Raw genomic sequence first — 22,116 nt, 5'->3', positions numbered from 1 at the left:
TACTGGATTGGGTTGCAGTTTCCAACTCAGGGGTTTTCTTGAACCCAGGATAGAACCCATGTCTCCTGCATTGGAAGGCAATTTTTTTTTTTATGACTGAGCCACTTGGGAAGCCCATTTGTCTATCATGTGCATGCCTGAAAAATAAATATTTGATTTCTTAACCTTAAGATTCCTAACTAGAATGCAGAATCCTCATGAGCATGTTTTAAACCTGAATGCTGTAGATTCAGTTATCTATAAAAAATCCAGTTCATACTAACAACTAATTCTATCATATAGGTTCTAAGTTATCTATCACATAGAAACATGTGAAACCAAGTAGGTCTTATAGTATGTCTGTACATTCACCATTCTTTATATAGAAAAAGGATACATTGTGAAAATAATGTCAATCACTTCTTTCTAGGCTTTGTTTTTTTAATTAATTATTTTAATTGGAGGTTAATTACTTTGCAAAATTGTGGTGGTTTTTGTCATACATTGACATGAATCTTTCTAGGCTTTTTAGCGTCCTGGCACACAAGATAATATTGGCCCATTATGAAACTTAGTAAGATATTCTCAGACTTGCTTGGTTCAGGAGCCCACCATGGAACAATCAGCTTTAGTAGGGAACTGGGTCATTTGATAAACAAATTTATGAGTGGTAGTGAGGTTTATGATACATATTTTCAAATTTATTTTCATAAATATTATACTACTAATATTCCCATCTGAATTATATGAAATCTCTATTTTACCATTGGCTCATGATTCCTGTGAAATAATTTATAAATCAATTTAATAAATTAATAAAAATACATACAGTTTAAATTTATGTTTATTTGATTCTAAATCAATATGACCAGATGTAAACTGAAAACCTCAGTGAAAGTGTCCACATCCTCTTGCACTTATTAGCAAAAGGTTTACTGGAGAGGAGGGGAGTTATAGTATATATGCCCTGTTTAGTTACTAAGTCATGTCTGACTCTTTTGTGACCCCATGGATTACAGTTTTCCAGGCTCCTCTGTCCATGGGATTTTTCAGGCAAGAAAACTGGAGTGTGTTGCTATTTCCTTCTCCAGATGATCTTCCCAATTTCGGGATCTCCTGCTTTTCTTGCATTGCAGGCAGATGCCTAACCACTGAGCCACCCGGCAAGCCCTTTCTAACCCCATCCCTGGGATTCTCCAGGGAAGAACACTGGAGTGGGTTGCCATTTCCTTCTCCATCAAGTATATATAGGTTGTGTTAAAAGACAATATTGAGTCTTGATCTTCTATTATATTCTTAAATCTCATCACATCTGTCTATATATAGCAATATTTCCACAAAATTTCTCTCATACAAATAGGACACATGCCTGATTTCTTAGCTTGGTTTCAGAATTAATTGTTTTCTTGTAAATTCTTCACAGTATTTCTTGTATATTCCAGAAACTGCTTTTTCAAGGTCACGCATGACTTTCAATGTGTACAACTGGCAATCGCTTCTCTGATCTCATCTTAGTTGAGCTATTAACAGCAGGCCTCAGAGTTGATCAGTCTCTCCTTAAATTCTACCGTTTTTTTTCCTGGGAGGGAGAGCTTCCAATGTATCATGTTCACTTTGTTTTGAGCCCCACTGGCAGCTTATTCCCTGTTTCCTGTTAAAACTGCTTTTCACAGAGTCAACTGTTATCTGTCCTGGAGTTTTCTGTCTATCTACACGTGTTCTCATGTGATCTTATACAGTCTTATGTCTGTAAATTGCACCAATATGCCAGTCGTCTTAAATGAATATCTGACCCTGACTCCTTAATCTGTACCTGGCCACTTCTATTCTCTCTACTAGTTCATCTGAAATTCATCTCAATCTTGTTAAAAATCTAAAATTTAGCATTTCCCCTAACTTAATAATAGTAGACTTCCTTGGTGGCTAAGATGGTAAAGAATCTGCCTGTGATGCAGGAGGCCCAGGTTCGATCCCTGGTTTGAGAACATCCCCTGGAGAAGGGAATGGCAACCCACTCCAGTTTTCTTGCATAGAGGATTCCACGGACAGAGGAGCCTGGCAGGCTACAGTCTATGGGGCTGCAAAGAGTCAGACATGACTGAGCGACTAACACTAACCTAATCATAATTCTTCCCTAGCTTTTTCCTTCTCTTCTAATCCCTTATTATCCCGCATACCTGACATTAAAGAATGTTAACAACCTACATATAATACCCTTACCTATATTCATGTCTGCTTATTTTACAAATATATACACGATCTTGTTTTTTTTTTAATACAAAACCAGATCCTATTTAATACTGTTCTTTCATCTGTGCACCACATTTCTTATGCAATAAAACAACTAGATAATAATACCAAATCAATGGGTACAGATACAGTTTATTTCAATAAATGCAAAATCTACCCTTACTGATATTTCCTCTGTTTCCATTTTTTATAACTATGAACAATTAAGCAATGTTGTGCGAAGTATTCTTGAGTATCCTTTTATTCAATGTACAGAGTCCTAGGAATGCAATGTCTAGGTCAAAAGTTATGTTGCCAAATTGCTTTCCAAAAAGACTGTAAAGCATGGGAATGTAATAATTGATCATCTTTTCCCTTACTTACAATAAGATATCCTAATGTTATTCCTTTTGGTAAATTAGTTATATAGCATCCAATTATATTAATTTATTTGGCAACATATTAGATATGTGGCTTTGACTCTTAAATTAGCATTTTCTGGCATCTATCCCAATGTTACTTATTAGAATTGAAAAGTAAGTGAATAAAAAGGTAAAATCAATTATCAGTATTGGATAAATATATTGGCCAATAGGTGATCTACCATTATTTTCAGACATAATATAAATTGCTTAATATACTTCCTAGGGTTAAACCTGGGCTTCCCTGGTGGCTCAGACAGTAAAGAATTCGCCTGCAATGCAGGAGACCCGGGTTCCATCCCTTAGTTGGGAAGATCTCCTGGAGGAGGGTATGGCAACCCACTTTAGTATTCTTGCCAAGTGAATCCCATGGACAGAAGAATCTGGTCCATAGGGTTGAAAAGAGTCAGACATGACTGAGCGACTAAGCACACAGCACAGCACAGGCTTACAAAATTATAAGATTTACCTATTTACATTTGCATAAATTTACACATTTCCACAATTTCTGGATGTCAAACACATATTTAAGATACACATTCTGAAGTAGGAAATTAAAATGGTGCTCTGTTCTGCCAGGCCTGACCAATATCAGCTCTAGAGAAGTTGCCAAGTATCAGAAAAATTAAATCTTGACAATACATAGGATCATATTTGGCTTTTCCCTTTTCTTTTAGAGGTAAAATAACTGAAGTTAAGAAAATTGAATCATTACTTGACCATATTCCATAGTTGTTTTAGTTGGACATATCTTAAAGTGATTTCTGTTTAAGTATTAACTGTGAAAGTGTCTACCCAAATTTATGTTCAATATATCATTGATTATTATGTGGCTTTTTTTCCAACATCTCTGTAACTCAGATATCTTAAAATCAGTGGCTTCTTACAGTTAATTGGTATTGTGCCTTATTTATAGTGGAGATAAAAATAATACATCTTACAATTGATGGGGTATAAGATTTGTTAAAATCTGTATTTGTTTTTAATAGGTCTTACATTTAAATCCAGCAGATTTGAGATACAGAAACAGGAAAAGGGAGCTAGGACTACTTGTAAGTAATAATTAACTGATAATTACTTTAAAAAGTCACTATCTTCTTTCAAATCACACCATAATACTGTCAGCTTCAGATAAAGTCAGTAATGGTTATTCAAAACTTATCCCATGATTAGAATATAAAATTTTCTCATACTTAAATAGCATATAGATATTTCTTAAAGATTATCTAGCATAGATTAAGTTCACTAGTAACATAATTTTACTGAAATATGTTAATATCAAACTAATTATAAAACCCCATATGCTTACAGTTCTTATGTAAATACAAAACAGAAATAGAAATCAAATAAAAATACAACTGAAAACATATCCAATTTATCAATCTTAATTTAATACAACAGATGATGTTACTTTGCTTTAAACCAAATCCTATCTCAAAACATGGATATGTTTATGAGAATTTGTGTCAATACTGATCTACGTATGTCTGATGAGTAGAGTGAATATGAATACTGTATGTGATGCAGTTCTCTCACCATTTTTCTCCATTTTATGCCATATAGCATGCCATGACATCATTTGATCTCATCCTAGAATAAACAAAACACTTATATGTTAAGTTCCTAGATATTTCCTCATTAGTCCAAAACAATAAAAGCAGTAATACCTGCCACCAATGTGATCACAAACATGAATGCAAACAAAAGAGATATATAATGACAGAATTTAATTACAGATACTTTTAGATTATTATAGTAATAAACAGGAAAGTTCTAAATTCCAGTTATATGTTCTGTAATCACTAAGGTTACATCAGAGACACTTTTGAATAGCATTGAAATATGCTTTTTTTTTTTTTTTTTAATGATGACATAAGAACAGAAACTAGGTTCACAGAAGCTCACGTAAGATAAGGTAAGGCTGAGTTGTTGGAACCCAGAGGCTGATCTAATTTGTGGATCTTTTATGTTAGCAATGGGAAGTTATCCAGATGGAGTAAAAGCATTCTGTGATTGTAATGACAGAAAGTAGGAAATCCAAGTATGCGAAGGTAGCAGCATATGGTCTCAAACAGCAGTAGGCAAACTGAGGGAAGTTTTACTTCCTCTGGAAAAACTGGACAGAAAGAATCACAACAGGGATTCAGGATGCAAGGGCCCAGCCACTGGTCTGGGACAGAAGGTAGAACTTTGGTTTTACATTTCACGGCAGTAACACTGTTTTGAAATTTTGTGTGAGACAGGAACAGATCAGGAACAATGCTCAGTTGCTGTGCATTTGGACTAAGCAAAAGGAAATGAGGAACAAGAGTGAGGTAAATTATTACAGGCACAGAGCAAAAGGATCTTGATGTGAATCACAGTGATGGAAAGGGGAAACCACACCTGTAGAAAGGGCAAATTAAAAGTGTTGTTTAGTCTCCCAGTTATTACTCCTTGTGACTCCATGGACTTTAGCCCACAGGCTCCTCTGTCCATGGGATTTCCTATGCAATAATACTAGAGTGGGCTGCCATTTCCTTCTCTAGGGGATGGATCTTCCTGACCCAGGGATTGAATCTGTGTCTCCTGAAATGGTAGGTGAATTCTTTACCACTGAGCCATTAAGTGTAGTGTGGCAAAATATGAACTGCAGGGTTTTGTTTTTTTTTAAGAATAATGTCAACTACTTAAATGTTTAATTTATTAATTGTAATTTTTTCAGCTATTTAGTTGGTAATTAAACCCAAGTGATCTATAATTATCCCATAAAATATATTTTTAAATTTTACGATTAAAAATATTGATTCTGCACATTTACAATAGCAGTTAGATGGCTGACCTAATGTAAATTTTCTAAGTCTTTGAAAGGGAAATCTTTATTTTTTGAATTGAGTGGTATTGTTTCATAGAAATAACCCATGTCAGAAATTGCTTGAAATAATGGGAACAGACCATGTATATTAAAGAGATTGCAGCACAATAGGACATTTAAAGATACTTATGTACTTACTTCCTTTGGACCGTGGTAAAAGGAAAGAAATGGAAAGAGCAAAATGGAAGTTCACAGTAATTTATTATTGTTTGTTGTGTTAGTTGCTCAGTCATGTCTGACTCTCTGTGACCACATGGTCTGTCCATGGAATTCTCCAGGCAAGAATACTGGAGTGGGTTGACATGCCCTACTCCAGGGGATCTTCCTGACCCAGGGATGGAACCTGGGTTTCCTGTATTATAGGCAGATTCTTTAACATCTGACCTACCAGCAAAACCCTTATCATCATTTACTAATTTTAATTTATTGCCACATAAAGGAATGCTTTCTCTCTAAAATGGTGGGGAAGTCCTGATTTCCTTCTTGACTTCTCTGTTCATTTTCAGTAAAATTCAAAGGAAAAAAAATTCACATTTTAATAGAAGAATTCCATTATGCTTAGGAATTGTTTATTGTTATTAGAAGCCAGAATATACATGGTGGTGGCTTACTTTTCTCTTGAATTTTAAGATTGATGTAGTGATGAGTTCAACAGCAACAAAGCTCATTGGTAATGGCATAATGAATACCACATAGTGTGATTAGTAGTTTTATTTGAATGACCATTATGGATATGGCTACTCAATTGAAATGAGTGTAAATAAAAGGAATTGAATTTGCACTCTCTTCTGATATATGTCTGTGCAAGCTCAAGGTGTAGGTACAGAATCTTGCTGATTATACTTAGCATCAAGTAATGTTGAGATAAATTACCTCATGTGTAGAGAAAAAATAAGAATACATTTTATGTAAAAAAAAACTACATTCCTTTTAGATCTCAGCATCCTCCATGTATTAGCAACAAATCTATGTTATGTTTATCACCAATTATATACGGGTTTAGATTTTGCAGTCAAAACCTACCCCATCACATCCTCAAGCTTGTAAGTGGCAAAAGTAGACTATTATGACAGTAAAGTGAATCTTTTCTGAGATTATTTTACTAAAGTTTATTTTTAGGATATATACATCATCATATACATGTATGTGTGTCATATGTATGGTATATATTATACATTAACTTTGCCATAGAAACACAATATGGCATTCCATATAGACGATATTCTGCTCCATGGGGCATTCGTGTAATTGTGGTTCCTGAAATGGAAATTGAGCTTCTTGATGTAGACACAGATCTGAACATTTTGTCAGAAGTATTTTGAGAGAAAAATATTACAAAAAATCTAGCTTAGATTATATGACTTGTATAAGCTATCCACTCCAATATTCTTGGGCTTCCCTTGTGGCTCAGCCGGGAAATTCAGCTCCTGCAATAAAGGAGACCAGGATTTAATCCCTGGGTTGGGAAATTCCCTTGGAGAAGGGAAAGGCAACCCACTCCCACTCCGGTATTATGGCCTGGAGATTCCAAGGACTGTATAGTCCATGGGGTCCCAAAGAGTCACATGCGGCTGAGTAACTTTCACTTTTCACACACAGGAAAACTACACTGTTTGATTTTTCACTATGGGGTCTCTTCCATTTCTTTAGGGGATTCTTTAGTTTGAGTCAGTAAAAATGAAGATTCGGTCTCCCGTCTAACAGCTGTAAGTTTCCAAAACTTAAAAAGACATAATGAAAATAATATAGGTCATGAACTGTTCCGAACGTGATATGTACAGAGAATGCCTGCTTCCTCAAAACATAAAGTAAAAATAAAAATAATTGTAATCAAAGGAGCCAAAACGGATTTGATTTGCACACAGTAGCTGGTGAGGAGATCACTTAAATATTTTTTATAAGATTACATTCATACTGAATTGTAACAAATTATTTAGGGATCTGTTCCACAGAGTATAGAAGTTTTGTAAATTCTTGCTTTCTCTTTCTCCCAGGACTTCCATACTCCCCCAAGTGGATATCTGAGAAATTTAGCCAAGTACCTTTAAATAACTGTGACACTTCATAATGAGCTTTGATCAATTCATACCAACTTTTTTCTTTGTTTGAATTGAATCATGACACATGGAGATTTTCCCTTGCATGAATCTAGCACTCCCCTCTTACACCCCTGGAAGGTATAAATTACTCACATGACTATTGCCTCTCTTAAAAATACTCTTTTCCTCTCTCTGCTCTTCCTCTTTCAAAGAGTGAACTCAAACTGGCAGATTCATTTAAGGACCATATTGTGGTTTGCAGAGTAACTGCTATATAAAATCATATATAGGGGACACTCAAAATGGACTGTTTTGAATTCCTGACCTTCAAATAAACAAGACCAACACAGTTTAGATCAAACTGCAGTATGCTCTGACACAGGAGCATCAGAGCGGCTGGAATCTGCTTTAACCAATTAAGCCATTCAAGGCAAAAGGAAAATAAAGCCTTCAGTAAATCCATTGAAGGCACCATCTCCCAGCCTCCCACTATTATCGATCTTTTTAAGTGCGGACTAATGAGTCGTATATATACCTGATGGGATGCGCTCACCCTACCACCTACGAGGAGTTAAACTTACATAAAGAGAGAATCGACTAGGTGAGAGGCAGGGTAGGAGGGCACATTCAGACCGGCGACTACCTTGGCCCCTTAAAAACCTGCGCGGTGGTTTCTCTTCAGGGAACGCGGTAGAACCCATCCCTACTTGCCTAACGAACCCATTAGTTCCTTTGAGAGAGATTTTCCTTTCAGGTCGCTTCTAGGGCAAAGGCTTTTGTTTGCTACCACTCTCTGTAGCGGGAAAAGAACTGTACAGAAATGCAAAGCAAGCTCGTAGCAGCAGCTTCTTTGCGGCAAAGCATCGCTTTCCGTTCTGCTTTGGCAATTTAGGAAGAACCCAGGTTCTCAGGGGACGTGGGTGAGGGGAACTCCGGGTCGAGGAGCACAGAAGCCAAGAATCTTTTTCCTTTTATCCATTTCACTTGTATCCCCATAACATCCCTCCCCACCCCCCAAAACTATCAACACAAATCCCTATGATCTCTACAAAAGGGTGGTGGTGGTGGATGGAGGGACATTTTCTTTCTCTTAAGACTCTCAAAAGGATTCAGCCTCCATCCTAAAAACCACATTAAAAACCAAATAAAATCAAATAAGCCAAACCCAAATGGGTAGCAACTATCTCAAGAGAGAAGCAGCTGCTGGCACCTGCCTGGAAACGCGGCAGTTGGAAGCGGTTAGCTTTTCATTCTGAATTATTATTTATCCCCCTTATCGTCTCCTCCCCCCCTTCCCCGACTGCTAGGCAAGAAATCTCCGTGTTTCCACATTCTCCCCTCCGCCCCCACCTTAAAGGAGTCTCCCACTTCTCGGTCGCGGGCCGCTCTGCCGCCCGCCCGCGGTGCCCGTCGCGTCCCTGGCCCTCTGCCGCCGCGGCGCCGCGCGGGGGGCGGCCCGCTCGTTGCGCGCTCCCACTCGCGCCCGGCCCGGCGCGGCCGTGGGTCCCGGCGGCGGCGGCGGGGGAGTGCGGGGGGGGAGGCCGCGGGTGACAGATGTACTCCTCTGACAGCTCTCAGTATCAGCCCAGTGGCTCCCTGCCATTGGCTCAGTGCAATGGACCGGCAACGCCGCTCAATATAATAACACTCATGCCTGCCAGAAGCAGCAACTCCGAGTGCGGGCGCCGAGCGCGGGGGATGCTGCTGTCGCCGCCGCCGCTGCCGCTCGGGCGGCTCCCGCTGCCCGGCTTCGCTCGGCCGCGCGGCCGGCACTGACTCGGGCTGGGCTCCTCTCCGCCTGTCCGGCCCCTCCCAGCCCGGGATCCTCCCGCTGGGTGCATCGCCCTTAGTCGAAATTACGAGAGCAACAGAGCCTGCTAGGGAGAGCGCAGCGAGCATGCAGAGGCGGAGGAACCTCGGCGCGCAGGGCAGAGGCGCGTAGTGAGCCTGTCTCCGGAGGGCGTGCGAGAGAGGCGGCGGTTCGCCCTCCCGGCGGGTCCCTCACCCACCCTCCTCAGCCCCGGCGCGCTGCGGCGGCGGGCGCGGGGTGCATGGAAGCGGCGGCTGCGGCGGAGGAGGCGGCGGCTGCCCCATGGAGTGTTACTACATTGTCATCAGCTCCACGCATCTCAGCAACGGACACTTTCGCAACATCAAGGGAGTTTTCCGGGGCCCTCTCAGCAAGAACGGGAACAAAACTCTGGTAATCGCTTCTCTCCTCTCTCTCCTGTTTAAGAGGGCATTTAGAGGATTGAGGTTACTGTGAGGCTTTGAGGTGTCGCTGTTCAGTCGGGTTTACAGTATATTCGTTTCTTTATCTTGTGGGCGTGGGGTGAGAATTTGGTGTAGAAAAAGGCAGGACTCAGGGAAGCTGTGGTCCAAGGTTTCGGTTGACAATTCCCCCAACGCTCCGGACTCTCCACCTCATTTGCACCGGTGAAAATTACCACAGTTTCTCCTTATTTGATGCAAATTGTGTTAACAGGACCTCTTTTTAAGAAAGAAACGGAAATAACCCTAACCCCAAGTGACCCTATAACCTCTGTCGGCTTAGGAAGCTGAAGGTGAATAAGGATGTGGATGTCTTTATGGAGGCAGAGAGCCATGTGACCGGTGGCCCGGGGCAAGTGGCGGGATTGAGTGATGGTCTCAGGAGTTTGTGTTCAGGCTGTCTCTGGAAGGACTGGCAGCAAACTTCTCTAGTGAGAAGTTGTCAGTTCAGAGCTTAACAGAGTGACTACAGAACCCCAGGCCATCAACTTTAAGCTATTGACTCAAAAGAGGTTGTTGATGAGTGTGTGCGGTGAGCATTCTGACACAATCAGAGCCAAAAAGGAAAAACGTGCCAGACAGAGCCCGTGCAGTCCTGGAAGGTTCTCACTGGACCACAGAGCTGCTTTTTTCAGCATTCTAGTATGAAAAGGACTCCTGATTGGTGAGAAATGTGCTGAGCATTAAGATAGTACAGGGCCACAGCTCTTACTTTTTCCTTTCCCATTCCCTCTTAGCTACAAAACCTCCTTGCAGAACTGATTCGCAAGACCTCGTATCTCCTGAGAAGTATACACTTCAATAAAGAAAAAAAAAAGGAAGTACAGGGAAGGCTTATTAGGAGGGAAGACTTATTAGGCTTAGTAAGGCAGAGTAGAGCCAGAGTGAGATGATGGTATGCAAATATATGCATCACTAAAGCCTGGTTCCTTTAGCAAGCAACACCCCCCACCCCCACTATACAAAGTGATGATTGCTTAGCCCTGAATAAGTAGAGAAGTGTAAGGACAGACTCAATTAGTCCAAAAGTAGAGTATTCTTAACTTGCATTTCTTTATATAATCTTAAAATATTCTACATAATTTTTTAAAAAATGTGCTGTGCATGTGTTTTCCAAGAATGAAAAGTTCTCTTCTGAAGTTTTAAGTGAATTCTGACATTGATGTGATTTATTTATTTTCTTTTCTCCCTTGAAATCTCTTGGACACCTTCCTCTCAGCTCATTTAAGACATAAAGAAACAGACTTAGTTTATTGCTTTTATTCTTGTCTGGATAAGATTGTTTACTCTTGTTGATCAAAGAAAATACTCTCCTGTGGTCTTCCAGTAGAGTACCATTCAGAGCAATAGGCACAGGCTGAGGGAATGATGGAAAATATTCTGGCTAGACTCAGAGAACTCAACAATATGTAAAGGTAATTTTTTTAAGGGGGAAACACTGTTTTGAAGAAAGTATGCACTGGTTTGTTTTTTAAGTCATGTTTCACTTATGAGAAAAGACAGACTTATTGAACAAGATCTCATCTCCATAATTATAATAATGGTGTAGGTAATAAAACCATGAAATAAAGTTCATAGGGGAAAAAAATTATTTGCCAAAACTCAACTTGTTAAAATTCCATAATCTTGATTCTTAAGTCAACTTTGGGCTTCCAACAATGATTGAACTTGATAAGGCTGATATTTGTTGTATGTTTGAAGTTGATTAGTTCTTTATCACTCATGTTGACGAAAGATAGGTTAAAGTGTAGACCTGCCTATTTTATCTTCAAATTAAGATAGATGTTTAAATGAAGCTATCTAAATTAGATGAATAAATCTAAATATATGCAAATGTCAGAAGCAACAAATTCGGTTAAAAAGGCTTAGAAATAGGTCTATCACATTTTTCTTATTTATAGTAAAAAAAAAATTATATGAACTTCATAGCTAATCCTTCAACATTGTGCTTACAAACTGCCCAAGTTTGTGTTTCCTGTGCAAGATATTTATACTGACTGAAATCATGTGGATTTTCATATGTGGTTCCTCCATAATTGAAAATATTAATTTAAAAAGTAATATATGTCATATGTTTACTTTCTGTGTCTTTTGATGATTTGTTACTGAAGAGAATGAGACTCATACCTGTTTTTATAATAGAAGAGATTCTAAATATATCCGTAAATGAATTTTTTAAGGAAATACTTTTCTATACTTACCAAAAACTATATTCTTTACAGCAAGTAGGATGCTATGAGAGCTTATTATAAACTAAAACTTACTGCAAGCTAAAAACAGAAAACTGAACCTGAGACTTATCAGAAATAACAACCTTAATAAGAAACACAAATATTATCTTACAAATATATATGTTCCACAATTTTAATGTAAGGGTTTATATTGTCATGTCATAGAGTGAAGTGATGAGATCTTTTTTACTTTCTTGCCTATTTGATTTTAACATATTGTGAACTTTGCCTTTAAAAACATCATCACATTTTTGTATTTTGAAATTTGTTAAGTTTAAAGAATTTTAATAATATCTCATTTTTTTTTTCCTATTTCAGGAAAAAACATTTTACTTAAAATGTAAAATCCATTTAGGGATTTTTTTTTTCAAAGAAATTCCAATTATTTTCAGCCACTGGAAAGCAAATGGATATTCCAAATATTTTTTAAATTCATATTTTTAAAACATTTTATAGTCTTTAAAATTATTGAACTGATTTAAGATAGGCTGTAATTGTTGATACAGTGTTCTTTCATGAATTAGAAGTTATCTATAAAGTTATAGAATAAAACTCAATGTTTAATGACATTGATTAATTGCTTTAGTCCTAAATCTAGAATTCATATTCATACTGAGGAGATTCTAAAAATGTGCAGACCTTTCCAACGGTCATATTATGTCCCTCACACAATAAATTTTTAAGGATACTTAATGACTAAGCCTATTGTTAACCTTGACCCTGTTCCTGAGCCTTTAAATATACTTCTCTTCACAATTTTAACTGAAAATACACAAATCTCAGTTTTGCACGGTCTTACCTCCAAAGACAAAGGTCACTCTACCTGTGATGATTTCTGTTGTAAACAGTATCATATCTGTGATATAGCTTTAATTCCATGGAATAAAAAATTAGCTAATATTTTATTAATGCTCCAGAATATGTCTAAATAAGTTATGTGGTTTAATAGCAGTGAATAAAGTTTACCATCCATGTATTCTCATTGTTTTTACTTAGATTATCTCAAACCACCATTGTGTATGCATTTGTTTATTGGATAAAGACATTCTTTTATATTTATATTTTGCAATTGATCCACAGAAGTTTTTGCCCTAATTATTTAAAAATTGTAATGCAAAATATTAAAAAAATATTAAAAAAAAGAATTTACATATATATGTAATCACTTTTATTATGGAATTTGGAGTTTGTGGAACTTTGGAAATCATTACTGATTTGTTTGTTGCATTGTCAGTTTGCCAGCATTTTTTTATTTCACAAGAGTTTTATGTCTGTGTAAAGACTTTGAAATTCAGAAAAAAGAAGTGCTGATTTGAGGTCAAAAAGTGAGTCACTATTAAAATGCAGATTTCCTGACTCTAGACAAATTTTCTTCATAATTTTTATGCTAAATTAGAGAATCTATAGCAATTGGTACCATAATCTCCATACTGATAAAGAGGTGTAGGTGTCATCTATTGTTTGAGGACATTCTACTTTTCCACTTGTCTTTAGGTGTAAATAAATAGTACCAGACTCACAGAATAGTTTGAATTCAAATTTATTTTATTTCTTGTCTTCCAGTACGTGAACATGGATAATTTTTGTCTTGCCTAAACCTTGCTTCTGAAGGCTGTCCTCCATTTCCAAAATATTTAGTACCAGGTTTGTTAAGATGTATTGACGTATTAATCATTTCTAAACATATTGTTATTTAGTTCATTCAGATTTACTGAGATGCTTTAATTGCAAAGCACTAGTCTAGGCACTACAGGATCTGTGCTAAGCATTATGCACTAAATATTGTGTTAAGATGTATTCATGTATGTGCCTGTTCATTTTGAATGTGTTGAAAAAAATATTCACAAATTTTGACAAGTTTATATGTTTCTTATCACTCAAGATATTTTTATATATATTCATTTTGAAAGTATGAAAAATTTATTGGATTTTTCCTTTGTGTATACAGGAACTCACTACAATTAGATAGGTCTTTGAAATATACTCTATAAACTTGTTCTCATTACCATTATAATAATATTATGTCATTCCCTTATACATTTCTGTATCTCCTACGGTTTACAATTTAAAAGGTTCCTCCATCACTAAAACCCATTTATGTGGCACATTTAGGATTGTGCCTAAGACTAAAGAAACAGTTGTTAAATTTGTGCTACTGAGATGTTATCATTGTTAGATTAATATTCTCAAGAATGGTCAAGAATGAAGGTGGATTAGGGTGAATAATATGTGGCTAAACTTCCCCACGCTATAGACTTAGTCGTATAATCAGTTCTATATTTGTTCCAGGTTTCTTTTCCACTATTATGCATTCAGAGTCAAAGACCATCTTGTGTCTCACTTTTCTGAACTTAAGGTGTCATATATTCTTTGTCATACTTGTTTTGTATTCCAGTAGAGCTTTACAGCATGTGCATTTCCAGAACACATTATTGGAGTGAGGAACATAAGATTGAAATATTGATATTATAACCTATTCAAAAATGTAAGCAGTATTTTAAGACAGATGTTGTCAAGTAATAGCCATGATTCCAACATATCCTTTTTGGTTTATCAAATATTGTGTAAGTTATTTTTGATAGTTGAAATTCAAATAGTGACACGCTATCTTATGACGTAACTTCTCTGTTATGCACCGGTATTTTCTAGTTTATTGATGACTGTTACTACTTTTTTGCTGAAAATACAGCAAGAGTTTTGGAGACCACTAATCCAGAGGTTTCAGATAGTTGTATGCAGGACTAAATTCAGGTGGCAGAAGTAGTTTGTTGAGTATGCGCTGTGTTTTAAAATATTTGAGCTTAAATACCATTCAAAGAGGAATACACTTCACAGTTTGCTACTGTTGATACTATTTTTGTTTTTACTGTTATATAAGTTTATCTAATTATACAGTCCTGATCAATGAAGGCACTTGAATTTTCCATCCCTTGTTTAGTCTGAGAACCAGATTTTACATAAAGGTAGTCAGAAACATTTTCGTCAGTCTACCCTTCATGGTACCAACTTTTAGGTAGACAGGAGTCTTCTGAAAAGTTTTCCACATACTCATCTTTCTGTACTGTTTACTATATATTGGCTGGACTGCTTTACAGTATTTTCCAGATTGTATATCTAGACAAACTTTCACTTAGACCACTGGTGTTTTTGGTAATTTGTGTTGTTTTTAGTCTTTTAAAAAATTAATTTTGAATGTAATTTTATTCTTTAACTTATACTTTTGATAAACATGTTTAACTCATATAGTATACTTAGAAAATAGTTTTTGAAGGTATATATAGGGGAAATCATACTTTTAAATAAATGTAATCATAATACAGGGTTGAAATAATTTTCTCCAGTGATCTTATTTACCTGAGATAAATTGAAGGCAGTTGTTGTATATAAAGAGTTTGAGTAATCCTTCCAGAAAGAAAGAAAAAATAGTCTTTTTAACCTGTAGTATGCTGAAGCCACAATTCATAGCAATCTGTCACTTTTTTATACTGCTAATTACAATATTGGGCTTCCCTGGTGGCTCAGACAGTAAATAATCTGTCTACAATGCGGGAGACTTGGATCTACCCCTTGAGTATTCTTGGGGATTCCCTGGTGGCTAAGACCACAATGTTAATAATTTTATTAATTCTGTTCTCTAAAAATCTTAGTCTGAAACCATTTGATCTGTTTTATCTCATCTAAATTATCCTTTGCTTCTGAGAAAATTCTTAGCATGTATACAATATTGTGATCGTGTTTTCAACTGGCAAAGTTTCATTAATTTTATAAATGTGTTACACTACACTTCCTAGCACAGTATAAGATAAAGTGGGATAATAAATAATTAAAACTCAATCCTAGTTGTCAAAATAGCAGAATCCATTACCTGATGTAGTACTCTGGACTCCTTCATAATGGTTTGGCACCATTAGAAGAAAGTTATATACTTTCCTAAGTGTAAGTACATTTAATGTATTAAATGTTTATGATGACAGTGCTATTTTCAAATAATAAGAAAACACTCTTTACTTACATAGCTTTAGAAAAATGAGCTATGCTGACTGTGATAACTGGTTTTAGGTATCAACCAGAGTGAATGAAGTGAAAGAATTAATTGCTCAGGTTTGTCCGACCCTTTGTGAGCCCATAGACTGTAGCCCACCAGCTCCTCTGTCCATGGGATTCTCCAGGCAGTAATACTGGAGTGGGTTGCCATTTCCTTCTCCAGGATATCTTCCCAAACCAGAGATTGAACCCAGGTCTCCTGCATTGCAGGCAGATTCTTTACCATCTGAGCCACCAGGGAAGCCCTGAGTAGTAGCCAGTTATTTAATCAAAGGCTAATCTTGTTGCTCTGAAGGTATTTTATAGATATAGTTAATGAAGTCTATATTTAGTTGATATCAAATAAAGGAGATTACCATCTATAATGTGGATGGACATTATGCGTTGAAAGACTATAAGAGAAAAAACTGAGGTTTCCTGGTGAAGAAGATGTTCTGCCTCAAGACTGTAGAATCAAAGCCTGCCTTGCATTTCTAGCCTACTGACCTGTCCTACACAAGCTCAACAAACCCACAACCAGAATCAATCCCCAATTACTTAAAATAAAATTCTCTCTCTTTTCCTCCCTCTGCCTCCTCTCCTTTGTCTCCATGTAATTTTTCCTCACCAGCCCCCCACACCCCTGTAATAGTTCTCTCTCCATCTTTCCTGTTGGTTCTGTTTGTCTGGAGAACCTGAAATGGTACACTGAGGATCAGTTATTATATCTTTTATGTTGTCTCTTACAATAAGACAACTCAATATTTCAAATATAAATCATATCCAATTTCAATTGGATTTAATTGGAAATAGGTGAAATTGACATTGTTAAACTTTTGGGGCTTGAAATGGATAGACTTTAAGGTGGAAAGTTTTTGTTATTTTCCAGAGGAACATTTAATAACCTTATTTTAAATATTTTCCTGGATTGCTTTGTATCCCTCAGTCCATATCACTGCCTTCTCGAAAAGTGAAAGTAAAAGTTGCTCAGGCATGTCCAGCTCTTTGAGACCCCGTGTCTTCATGAAAAATATACTACCAGCTAGAAACTACCATAACACCACACTAATTGAACATACCCAAGCGGGACATACTGTTCCTTGTTGGAACAAGATGAACTGCACTCCAAGGGGAACCTTGAGACATCTCATGATGAGGGAATAAGAGTGAATTTTATAGGTTTGGGGATAGTGTAAGATGCTTTTCTGAAGTTTATTAAAATACTGTTTTATTCTGGATTGTTCTGTGAAAATGAAGGACCAGTTCTGTGATTGGTTGTCTTAATGCTTTTTCTCTAAGAGGCAAGAGGAACAGAGTTAGGGTAAGGAAGCAGCTTTTGCTTGTTTTGGCTGACAGATGGGGATGTTTCATAACAAAAACAGCGTGTTTGTTTTTGTCTGTCCCCAAACACGATTGCAAAGTGGTCTTGTTTTTTCCTACTTAACTTGGTACGCATCAGGGACCTTGTCTGGTATTAGTGGATTGTGAGCCTGTGTATGTTTGATCACAGAACCACACCTTACTTTTGGGACTAGACAAGTGTGCCTGACAGTTCCCAGGGGCTTCTCTTTCCTTTCTCAAATATGACATGGATGGTTGCAAGGCAAGACCATCAGAGGAGCATTTCACGGAAATGAATTCCAGAGCTGGGGAGTTTTAGGGATGAGGGAAGGGAGGAGAATGATTGAAGATTACCAAGCTGGAGTGTGGACGATACTGTCCTGTGCTGGCACTTCCTTAGGAGAACTCTGGGAGATAAACAGTCACCTGTCTCTTGAGAGAGATACAGAAGAAAGGATTTTCAAGAGAGACAAACTTCAGCAGGAGCAAAATGGTGAAGTGAAACTTCAGTGAAAACTCTGAAGCTATAGAGATTTCATTGATAAGGTACCCTTCTGAATTCAAGACACAATCCAAGTGTTTTAAGACATGTAGTGATATAGAGAATTTTGTCATAAAAGAGGATGTAACATAATCCAATGGAGGTTGAAATCCAGGAAATGAAGAAAAATTTGGCAATTCTGGGGTTCTTGTGGCAACTGATATTATTAGAAATACAGGGTAGTTTAAAATTGGTTCTGATAATCCCAGGGCGGGTAGTGATTAGCAGTGGAATGGTGAACCAGGACAGAGGAGAAATCCTGTGGGAGGTACTCAAGAGTTCTTGGGCAGCTGGGATGCCTCCTTTAAGACTGAATTATGTGCAGTCCATGGGGTCGCTAGGAGTCGGACACGACTAAGCAACTTCACTTTCACTTTTCACTTTCATGCATTGGAGAAGGAAATGGCAACCCACTCCAGTGTTCTTGCCTGGAGAATCCCAGGGATGGGGGAGCCTGGTGGGCTGCCTTCTATGGGGTCGCACAGAGTCGGACACGACTGAAGTGACTTAGCAGCAGCAGCAGCATGTGCATGCTTAGTCACTCAGAAGTATCTGACTCTTTGCGCACCCTCATGGACTGTAGCCTGCTGGGCTCCTCTGTCCATGGAGATTTCTCTAGGCAAGAATACTGGAGTGGATTGCCATGCCCTCCTTCCAGGAGATCTTCCCAACCCAGGGATCACATCCTGGCTTTCTCCCACATTACAGGCAGATTCTTTACTGTCTGAATTATACACAGCCCTATTCTGAGCCTCAGATCTTTCTCCTGACCCTTGTTGAATTATCACGTCAGAGGGGCATTGTTAGTTCTAGTGCACAAATTTCCTTCCATATTCAGCCCCTGGGAGTAGGGGCATGGGGAAGGTCAGCGTATTAACAGTGATTCAAGGTTACCCCAGCCAAATTGCCTTGTTTTTGTCTTTCAGATAAGAAACACCTAAAGAATTTGATGTGAAACAAGCAAATTTTGTTTGGAGGGAATTTCAAAAGTTGCCAAACTCATTGAATTATGGAAAAGCAAGAGATTTGGACAATAAGTAATAGAGGAGGAAGTGAGACCAATGACAGAGAAAGAAGGGATTTAATGATGAGAGATTTAAACCTGATTTTACTTACAAGTGGTCAAAGACAGGAAGATGGGATATAATATGGAATTCTCTCCTTGTTTAATGAAAGCCTCTCAAGTGACATGATCTAGTGGCCTCCAAGCATATCAGGGGAAATATGGTGGTTGAAAGCATACTTTATAACCAGATGGACTTAAGCTCAGATCGTAAATAGACCCCTGTATCAATTAATAGAGAGTAAGACTTTTAGCAGAATCCCAAACATCAACTCTGTACCTATATAGTATTTTTAATATATATAAATTTTTAACACACTTAAATATAATTTTAATACACTTAAAATATGAAACTATGTATATTTTGATATAAAGTGGCTCAAGAATGTAAAAACTAAAGACTCTGATTTTATTTGTATTTTTCCCTTCATTTGTAAGGTGTTTAGTGCTCCAGCTGTCTTCATTCTAAGTTAGAAAAAATGAGTAAAGAGGACAGATGAAAAGTTGAATATTCTTTTTTTTTTAAAGAAGTCCTGCTCAACAGTGTTTGCTTATATCTCTTTGGCTGAAGTTGTGTTATAGGACCACTGAAGTACAGGAAAGAATGGAAACATTATTAATTAAGCCAGGCACTTTGAGAAGCTCAAGAAAATAAGTGTTATGTTAATAATAATAAAGAAAGAGGTAACTGATCACAAAAGATAAATCTTCCACACCTGTCACTAGCTTTATAATCTTGGTAAAGTTCACCTCTCTATCAGTTATATTATCCTTAAATAGAGATGATATTAATATCAATGCCTACCTAGGAAACAGATTTACGTATCAAATGAGATGAAGCAAGTACAGTAATTCACTCAAGGTTTGACACTAATAAACTCCCAATAAATGAGGGTAGCTGTTGACAATATTTCATGCTGGAACATTCATATCTAGAATCTCATCTATTCAATTCAGTATGTATGAAGTGAAATGAAGTGAAAATCACTCAATTGTGTCCAACTCTTTGTGACCCCAAGGACTTCTCTAAGCCCAGAATACTGGAGTGGGTAGCCTTTCCCTTCTCCAGGGGTTCTTCCCAACCCAGAGATAAAACCCAGGTCTCCCACATTGCAGGTAGTTTCTTTACCAGCTGAGCCACAAGGGAAGCCCAAGAATACTGGAGTGGGTAGTGTATTCCTTCTCCAGGGGATCTTTCAGACCTAGGAATTGAACTGGGGTCTCCTGCATTGCAGGGGGATTCTTTGTCAACTGAGCTATCATAGGGAAGCCCCTCTTACATAATTTGGACAGTTTTAGTATTGAATAGTATCAAGATTTCTGTTTTTTTCCTGTTTATCCATGACACTTCGTACATATTTATCTTCACCCCAAGAGTCATAAAATCTCCCTTAAAAATGGATTGGGCTCTAAATATTCCAGTAGATAAAGAAATGAAAATCTTATGAACACCTTAGATATAAAAGATTCATTTGGCTCATAAAGTACATGAAACTTATATTTTGTACTTCTAGGATGCTGGTTCTTTAGCAAATCTTGGAATTTCTTTTAACTCTCTTCAATAATTTCGGTAGCTGTGATTCCTTTGCAATGTCTTGGATCACTGCAGTTCTGGTGTTACAGAGTTAATATTTACACTAGGGGGCGACATAACATTTCCTCTTGCTCATATAGTAAATAATCATACATTAATAAATTTATCAGCTATAGGGTTATCACAGTTTATTAACCAAAACTCACTTTAAAATTTTACCGACAAGTCAGTAAGGAAATGCAAAACAGGTATGATGTATTTGCTATATAGTTTACTTGTGTACTTCCTCAAATAATTATTCTTGGCCATTCTTTACTTCAGTCACATGAGATACATGTAGTAATATGGAGCTAGCATAGCCTTGATGTCTAACTATAGCCTACTATATCATCATTCTTGGCTGTGAAAGTATCAGTTTTCATTCTTGAATTTGATATTTTTGGTTTCTTCTAAGTACCTCCAACCTACTAGATTTATGATTCTTAATATCCCATTTATGTCATAGTTATCTTACAGTTAGTTGTTATAGTTAATTTGTAATTAAATTTGATTGACATTTTCAGGGACTGCATTATTAAGCAAAAGGAAAGTGGACTATGAAGACCATTACTTGTTAAAACAAAAATAGCTATAGCACAAAATAAAAAAACATGTCAAATTGTGAAATCTAACCATTAATTTCATGATTGACACATGATATTAGAGAATAGCTAAAAAATATCTGAGACTCAAGTTTCCCAGTTTTACTAAAATTTAATGGATTTTTCTCCATAGAAATTGGAATTAGGTTTCCTAGGGAAAATGTACACAGTGCATGAAATAAGACAAACTGTTCTGCTTGTGTTACTAATCATTGTGAAATTATTGATACAACATGAAAGATGCATTTTTTATGGATCAAGATTTAAAGGAGTTGATACTATGATATGTGCTGCTACTCAAAAGCTCCCAAGGTTTTGTTTGTTTTTTTTTTTTTTGGTGGAATAATATCAATAAAATTTCAGATGTTGCATGTTACATATTGCTGTCCTGGACAGCCACATTTAAGACAATCTATTAGCCTATTATTCCACAGAAAGTGTTTGTGACCTAAATAATAGTCATAGTAATGATAATAATGAATCAAAACAAATTGATCCTCTTTGTACAGTGCCTAACATAGCTGTAAGCATGATTTGATGATGTAAGGAAAAAAAACCTACAGAGATTATTAATTATAATGTTAAATTATTTTAATTAAAATACTGTATCAATAATTCAGTTTACATATGCTATACTATGAGTAATTATTCACCTTATAGGCATTAAACATGCCAACTATTTTGACTTATTCATAAAGTGCCAATACAATTATGTCAGCTATAGATACTATAGGTCTTGTGAGAAATTCTTCTCTTTTCTCTCAGTACCTTGCATAAAATAAGTACAATATCTATTCTTGGACACAGGCAAAATGGACATGTTCACACACAGTAAAATCAAGCACACACCTGCTTTCTCTCTCTTTCTTTACCCCTCTAACTGATCCCCTGCCTCCTTCCTTCTCTCTTTCTCTCTAATTCCTCTCTTGCTACACTCTGATTGTATTC

At 36.9% G+C, this 22,116-nt stretch overlaps 1 protein-coding gene across 1 annotated transcript in view; it reads left to right on the top strand.

The window, feature by feature from the left end:
- The first annotated feature begins 9,044 nt into the window (after positions 1–9,044).
- Positions 9,045–22,116, top strand: part of ZNF804A (zinc finger protein 804A) — a 350,091-nt gene continuing 337,019 nt past the window's right edge. Inside the window, exon 1 of the mRNA XM_061433437.1 lies at positions 9,045–9,726. Coding sequence (XP_061289421.1) covers positions 9,616–9,726 — 111 coding nt within the window. The 5' untranslated portion in view covers positions 9,045–9,615. The remainder of the gene's footprint in view (positions 9,727–22,116) is intronic.

Source organism: Bos javanicus, chromosome 2, assembly GCF_032452875.1.
Source record: "Bos javanicus breed banteng chromosome 2, ARS-OSU_banteng_1.0, whole genome shotgun sequence".
Classification (NCBI taxonomy): Eukaryota; Metazoa; Chordata; class Mammalia; order Artiodactyla; family Bovidae; genus Bos; species Bos javanicus.
This window is presented reverse-complemented; position numbering and strand designations above follow the sequence as displayed.